We start from the raw sequence: 8,328 nt of genomic DNA, 5'->3' as shown, positions 1-8,328 counted from the left end.
AATGCTTGTAAAATTCAATGTTAATGTGTTCAGATTTCTTTCATATCTAACCTAAGCACATCCAAAGATTTTAACATTGTCCTCTCCAACAATCCTACCTTTCCTAGTCATCCTTAATATTGAAGCCCCAATTTTTGACCCAATCTAGTAAAAGTTTGAGAGCATTTCTCCTTTTCTCAACCAAACACATTTTTATGATACCTATGCCTCTTAAGTAGTAGGGAGCAACTTTTGGAAGTATTGGCAAACCCCCACTAGGTGCAGTGGGATAAATGCTGATGACTCAGGTAACTGCAGAAAATAGAATTTACCTTCCTGTGACTTTCTCAAAACCAGGGAAAGAAACATATACATCCTGCACTCCTGATGTTATTTGTATGCTTGACTTGTACAGCACACAAATTTCTTTTCCACGTTCCATAAATAGTAAAATATCAGAAAGCACTAACTTTTTTCTAAATTTTCAAATTATGAGATTTTCACACTATTTAATAGAAAAATAAAATCAAGCTACCGAACATAATTTAGGCAAAAAAGTTTTTTCAATAAAATGTAGAAATATTTTAATTTTCATATTACAATGAATCAATATGTAATCAAAATCCACAATTACACACTCATAAAAATTCCACACATTGTCCTCAGAATAATCAGTTTCTGTACAAAGATTTACAGATGTCCAAGTATGTAGTTTTTCTTCAATGTGCTACGGAGTTTAGAGGTTCTGCCCGAATATTCCCCAAATCAAGCGCAGAATCTGTTTCTTCATCAATTTCTCCAATGACTGCACTATAATTATTGATGGAGAAAAAAAGTCAGTTAAAACAATCAAATTTTGGAAATAAATTTACATGGGTTTCAAAAATCTTACTTATCGAATCAAAGCAATTAGTTCCATTCTTCCAAAATGGAAAACAGAGAAAGCATAGTAGAGAGAACTAGTTAAAAAAAGCAAATATTTGCCTGAGTCAGTGAATTGTATATTTAAGTAACAAAACTTAAGAAGAAATAAATTGAAGGAACGTTACAGGAACCAATAATAAAGGACAGATGGCATACAGTGTTTGGATCACTGAGTCTTTAAAGGAAAAAGACACATATGGGATAGGAATGGTATAAAAATCCAAAACTTCCAAATCCAATGATTTCAATTCAGTTATGGAACTGTACTGAAGGAAAAAGTGGCTACTAAAATTAGCTAATATAAGTATTGATTACTTAATTTTGATGAACTATATCCATCAACGGTATCTCACGTCTATTAGTTTCCTTTTTATGATTTTTTCAGTTTCCAATTAAATCCAAGACATTTTTAAAAAGTATAGTTCTTCATATACAAATAGTAGCAACAGGTACTCTGATCTCTAAGCAATGATTTTTGATGTGATTGGTTAGGGGTAAGGCCAGGAAATTTTTCCTTGTTCGACATATCATCTGTAACATTAAATTCATTAATACCATGCCAGGTAACCCACCCACAGCCCCCTGACTGGATAGAATCAGTGTTATCACCCGCCAATATTCCATAAAAATTATTATTTTGGAATTTTAAAATTGTTTGGTTTTAATGAGAGTAAATTCTAAAGATGAGTAACTATAGTATAAAATTTGCCCAATTTTGCTCTGGCAGAATTTATTTAGTTTTCTCAAAATAAAACAAATGAGAGACCTCAATTCTACTCCTAAATATTCAGTATCATTTAAAAATCCTTGTAAGTAGGCAGAAGAACACTGATAAATGTTTTTAAAAGAGCTAAGAAAGGGAGCATTTATTAATATCTCTACTATGCAATACTCCCACCATGGTCAATTTCAAGCTACTAAGAAGACATCAATCAACCAGTTTGCCAAATTCCTGAAAATGTAACAATCTGTTTTCATAAGCTAGTACAAGCTGGCTCCAGCCCACCACTAGGTCTAGGGTAAAGGTTTAAATAATTTTTAGCTTTAAAAGTAGAAGAAATCTTCTTGAAATCAGTTATTATACATACCCCCATTGTAAACAATCAGTGTTGTTCTGGTCAGGTGACCTGGGCCCTACTTGCTTTGCCTCCCTCTCATTTTTCACAGTTCAGTTTATAATTCCACCTAAAAAGTCATCTCTATGGATTATTTTATAAACCCTTGATTTTTTTTTTCTTTAAGAGATGAGGTCTTACTATTTTGCCAAAGCTGACCTTAAACTACTCAGCTTCAGCAATCATCCTACCTCAGCTTCATGAGTAGGTGGACACGCCACATGTCCAGCTTTAAACCCCCACTTTTAATTAATGATCAAATAATTTACTCACGTAAAGGTGATTTGCTTAACATAAACAACTTGCATAAAGTATTCCTTCATCTTTTATACAAGATGTAGACATTAGTTCCAGTAGAATTAATGTCCTTTTTTTGCTGGAGTGTGATAGTTACATTACAGAATTACAAATTACAAATAATGCAAAGTATAAATGCCTCTTCTCTATGAGCTGGTGATCTATACCAATCTTTTATTACAAAATCATAAGCATGCAATATCACACCTGAGCACAAAATGGCCTTACTTCTACCAAACACTGCATTTTGTTACCTTCTAGTCAAATTTTGATTTAATACAGTACTCACTAGAAAACTGATTCAAATTCTTCCAGCCTTTATTACTACACAAACACAAGCCAAATCTAACTATTAAAATTAATTACAATTAAATAAAATTTAAAATTCAGCTCCTCAGTCACACTAGTTACTTTTCAACTCAAAGGCTAGTGACTACTATATTGGAAAATGCAGATATACAACATTTCCATCATTACAAAAAGTTCTTCTGGGCAACACCACTCTCCATACAGCTGCAGGCTTTTCTTAAATTGCTACCACTAAAATACTCTCAAATCAGTGTATCAGTATGTCCCAGGTTAATTGAGGCCACAGGACAAACACTGAACATCTTAAGTGTATAAATGTACTAAAAAAATTAAAGTGTTAGATACATCCTTGTTTATAAATACAGCTATATTATAGAATATGAATTATTAAAATTTTACGAATAAGAGATTTCAAAAACATTTTTGAAATGTTTTGGACTCTAGGAATGTATTTATGTTCCTCTGAAATTCAGGATATTTAGAAGACAATTATAAGATGCCTCTTCAGGCCAGGCGCAGTAACTCACCCCTATAACCACAGCATTCTGAGAAGCTGAGGTAGGTATATGGCTTGAGATCAGGAGTTCAAGACCAGTCTGAGCAAGAGCAAGACCTCATCTCTACTAAAATTAGAAAAATTAGCCAAGCATTGTGGTGGGAACCTATAGTCCCAGCTACTCGGGAGGCTGAGGCAAGAGGATCGCTTGAGCCCAAGAGTTTGAGGTTGCTGTCAAGTATGATAATGCCACAGCACTCTACCCATGCCAACAGATTAAGGCTTCATGTCAAGAAAAAGAAAAACAAAGAAGCCTCTCCAATGAAGTATTTGGTATAAGGCAAAGCCCTATCTGAACCCTATCCAGGACACCTATCAGAAATACAGACAAATTTCCAGTAAAAGTAAAGAGAAGGCTTTGGTTGGCATCTGCAGAAACACCAACATAAAATGTGTAGAACTGCTTTACTATAAGCAAATATAAGAAAAGCCACATTCACAAAACAAATGAATGCATGATTCCATTAACTTTGTATGGCTGATATATTATGATTATTTTGAGGCCAACTTCTTCCCTGTAAAGAAAGGCAATATACCTATAGTATAATTTTAAGTGCCTTAAAAGAATGTACTTTACTTACACATTGTCACCTCTTACAATGTACAATCCTAGTACCACTTGCTCTACTCCTTGTGAAGAGCTGAATACTCGCTCGTGGCTTTCATCCAAAATCAAATTAATGGTCTGGTCAAAACCTTTCAGTGTTCCCTATAAAGAAAACATCCAGGAGCAAAAGGGAAATACTCTGATTTACCTGAATGTATAAATTCAACCTTACCATCATTTTAGTTGTCAGGTACCCCAAATACAACTCCAGAGTCAAATAAAATGCCTTCTTTATAACTAACAGCATCTCAAGGCACAAAACTTACTCTTGGTTGTTTAAAGGTGGGGGGGAAAAAAGCTACAGTACATATCTAACTACCCCGTTTCCCCGAAAATAAGACAGTGTCTTATTTTAAGGTGTGCTCCCAAAGATGCGCTAGGTCTTATTTTCAGGGGACGTCTTATCTTTCCTGTCAGTAGGTCTTATTTTCGAAGGATGTCTTATTTTCAGGGAAACAGGGTAGTATGCAGAGTTGTTGAGATCTACAAAGGGCACCCTATGTACTAAGTGTATTTCTAAGTATCATAAAAGCTTGTTATGGTCCAGGAGCCAACATTTTAAAGACACAAAAGGGAAATTTAAAGGAAGGCGATAGATACATATAAATAAATAAGGAGAAACCATATATACCAACTATAGCAATGTAACAGTATCACTGAATACTACACACTAGTTCTAAGCGTTTGTTAAACATACTGCACATGTCATCTCAACTACCCTGTCCCCTTCAAGATAATACTACAGTTGTCCCCATTTCAAAGCAAAACCAAGATGCAGAGTAGTTCTCTCAAGGTCTCATGTGAAGTGAGTAGCAAAGCCAGGATCTGAACCACAAAGGGCTAGACCACTGAACCACTACATCATACTACCAGAAACCAGTAAAAATAATTTGTCATTTTTTAGAGATTCAAATTAGTCCCATAAATACATAAAAACTTCAGCTGATGGTTATAGATAACATTTAATGAATCCTTACTAGTTTACCAATATTCTGTGTCTCACATGTATTATGTAATGTATATTACATGTATTTATTATTCAGTTTCCCATTAACCCAATAAGGTAGATGCAGCTATGACTGTAATAATTAGAAACAGAATTTGAAGAAAATAACCAGGAAAAGTTTTATGAAAGCAGCTTGGTTTTGAATAAAGGAAGACATAGGCTTAGCATTACCCAGTAACTCAAATTATATTCAAGTTTCTCAAGAAACAATCCCTCGAGATCACTATTAAACTGTTTAATGTTCTGAAAACCGAAATACATAAAATCAGACTAAAATAAAGAGAAATGTAGAACCTAGAATTTGTCAGAGCCACAAAATACGAAACATTTGTTGTACTTGTCAGCAAACAGTCGTTATCATGAACAACCACACAATAACCTCTAGGAGTCATTCTACACTTAACTACTCCATCAAATGCACTATGTGTCAAAGAAATACAAAACTACTGAATTTTAGCCTTCTAGATACTTTTTATATTGCTTTCCTACTATAAAAATTAAAAATAATTCCCCACTTTGCTATTTACCCTCTTAACAAAAACAAGAAAATGTAAACTTAAGGTTTCCAGTAAATAAAAAATATTATTTGCAAATATCTGTTAACAGCAATAGGCTTCTTGAAGTGTTGAAATTAAAATATTTCGAACTGCCCATAGTTGACAAGTCAAAAATAATTTAAATCCTAGTTTGGTTCTGTCACTTGTTATTCTTGTGACTTTGGGAAAGTGACTCACTTTCTCTGCATTTTGTTCCCATCATAGAATATAAGGTAAAGTCTTCTTCCCAAGGTTATAGTACACATTAAATAATGTAACACATATGTACCTGGTACATGATATACTTTTAATAATTTTGACTAGTAATAGTCATTAAGGACCTACTGGAAAAGAATCACAGGATTAAAAACAAAAACAAAACTGTAGAACAGGAAAATAAAGGATTAAATTATCTGAAAACATAAGGTAAGGTTAGAAAGAAGAGAAAGTTCAGCAACATTAAAACTTCTCTGAAAGCAATCACAGTATGAATTATAAATAAATAATCAGGTAGTCAAAAATCATGAGATAAATTCCTCAGATCAAATTCCAAATAAAAATATCATCCATAGGAAGGTTTTATCTTTTTATATGAGGTAAATTAGCAACTGAGAAATGTGTTTAAGGAACAGATCAATGATACTTAAGAGAGTCAATCATAACATGTCTTAAGAGAAAGAAGTCATTAAATCTTGAAACAGTCAAAGAATATCAAGACCATATAGGTCTTAAATGCTCATATACACATCTTTAAAAAGTTTCTAAGTTTGGTGGTGCCTGTGGCTGAGTAGGGCTCTGGCGCCATATACCGAGGCTGGAGGGTTTGAACCAACCCCAGCCAAACTGCAACAACAAAAAAAAATAGCTGGGCATTGTGACGGGCACCTGTAGTCCAAGCTACCTGGGAGGCTGAGGCAAGAGAATCGTCTCAGTCTAAGAGCTGGAGGTTGCTGTGAGCTATGATGCCACAGAACTCTACCCAGAGCGACAAAGTGAAACTCTGTCTCTTAAAAAAAAAAAAAAAAGGTTCTAAATAGATACAAATTTTCAAAAAAAATTATGAATCCTGTGGCACATGTCAGAGCACTGAGTGGGGAAGGAAATAAAAAATGGAAGAAGATAAATGAAATATAGACCTGCAGACTAGACTAGGAGCTCTGTAAGGGCAGAATCTATTATTATTCCAGCTCTAGAAGCATTAAGTAACGTATTTATTAATGAAGAAAATATGGATTGGCAGCAAAGAGCTAAGAGTTGAATTATGATAAAACTGCAATACTGGCACTGTGGTGCCTACATATTAGAGATCTTAGGTTCTACATAAAAATTTATAACCAACAAAGGCTACAAGAAAGCAGAGAATGAAAATGCCAAAGACTTACCACAATCATTCTCCCATCAGAAGTAATAACAGCAACAGTTCCTGATAACTGAATCAAGGAAAGTATTTCTTAGAGAATGTGAACTTAAAACTTAAGACTCTGGTTAAGTCAGTGAGTTGAACTACTAGAAAAAAGTAACAGAATTAGTGGGAAAGTATTCAATACAGCCACTACATAAAATCTGTTTCTGACTACTGTATCCTTGTGATAATTACCCAATTAAAAACATTTTTAAAAGACAAGAAAAAGAAAATTCTTTATGTGCAATTAGCATACCCGGTCTCGAAACAACTTGGATTTTTTAATTTTTTTTTTTTTTAAACTAGGAATGTTGGCAATCTATGACTTTGAGCAAGATAATTCCCCTTTTCTTAGGCCCGTTTCTTCATTGGATGAGTGTCAGTTAAATCAATGTTGGATGATTTCAGGCCTGTGAAGACACTTGCCTTTCAGAACCTGGCTTCCAGAATTCAAAAGAAGCCACAACGTCAAAAAGTACCAATAACGTTCACATCACTTAACGTCTTCCACATGTAACTTCTGTCACAATTTGTATCTGAGCCCAATGTAGTGTTTTTCTCCTAAGACATTAACACGGTAACATTTGTACTTCACGACTCCAGATGGTTTTAAATTGCTCGCCTCTCACTATAATTCATTATCACAACAAGCACTATTTTCATTCTGTCAGCAAGTTGAGACTTCCAAGTGGTAAAAGGGCAGAAATTCAATTTGCTATCCTCGAACAATGCAAAGCCTGTGAGTAAAACCAGTACAAAGATTTACAAAACCATCGTCCCCACTATGGCAACTGTCGCACTTGAACATACAAGTCCTAGGAAATGGAAAAAATGAATCAAGAGCATACATTTTATAGAGAGAAAAGTTCGGAATAATTACATTGCGCTTTCACTTCTTTTTTTTTTTTTTGTCTTAGCGTAAAATTAAGAAGCCCTGGGCCCGGACCGTCTACTCCCCGCGTCCACATCTCCTAACCCGCTCCCGGATCCTCCCGTGGCAGGAGTCCCAACCGAACCCGGCCTCTCCCGCACCGGCCTCGCCGCTGCCCGGCTAACGCCCGCGCCAGCCAGCCCGAGGATACGGTTGATGTAGTTCTCCAGGGCGGACGTCATGCTGCTCGGCCCGGAAAACCCGGGTTGTGGAGCCGCACCGGTTACGAGCAAAGCTGAAAGGGCCCGCCAGAAACACACACCAGCTCGCTCCCGTAGGCGTCAGCAAATATCGCGAGAGCTTTACCACGCGGCTTGGTAAAGTGAGGAGAAAGTGCCGACCAAACAGAAGCGGCTCTGCGGCGACGAGTTAGGGCGCGTGCGCAGCAGTGCCATTCCGGGAGGCGCGCTGGCCGCCGCGAGAGGCGGAAGAAAGGAAGAAGCTTCCTGAAGGTGGAGTGGGAGGGAGAAGTTGAGTTTGCTACCCGAGTGACAAGCAGTGTGGTAAACATTAACAAGGAAAGATGTTGCGAAAAGACAGGGCAGGTAGGAAGAAACGGAGTGCTGTTTTCAGTAAAAGTACGGGACAGAGTACTGCTGTTCCGTGCTGTTCTCGTAGGGAATGGGGGTGCAGGCGGAGGAATCCCTAGTTTGTGCAGCACCAACC

The 8,328-nt window shown here is 36.3% G+C and overlaps 1 protein-coding gene across 1 annotated transcript; it reads right to left on the bottom strand.

The window, feature by feature from the left end:
• Positions 1–537: 537 nt before the first annotated feature.
• Positions 538–7,968, bottom strand: LSM8 (LSM8 homolog, U6 small nuclear RNA associated). The gene is made up of 4 exons (XM_053553502.1): positions 7,814–7,968; positions 6,712–6,752; positions 3,762–3,889; positions 538–789 (listed from the first exon to the last, which is right to left on the bottom strand). The coding sequence occupies exons 1-4, from the start codon at positions 7,842–7,844 to the stop codon at positions 699–701; spliced, it is 291 nt and encodes a 96-aa protein (XP_053409477.1). The 5' UTR covers positions 7,845–7,968; the 3' UTR covers positions 538–698.
• Between the last annotated feature and the right edge of the window lie 360 nt (positions 7,969–8,328).

The sequence above is a fragment of the Nycticebus coucang genome, chromosome 11, assembly GCF_027406575.1.
Source record: "Nycticebus coucang isolate mNycCou1 chromosome 11, mNycCou1.pri, whole genome shotgun sequence".
In the NCBI taxonomy this organism is placed as follows: Eukaryota; Metazoa; Chordata; class Mammalia; order Primates; family Lorisidae; genus Nycticebus; species Nycticebus coucang.
This window is presented reverse-complemented; position numbering and strand designations above follow the sequence as displayed.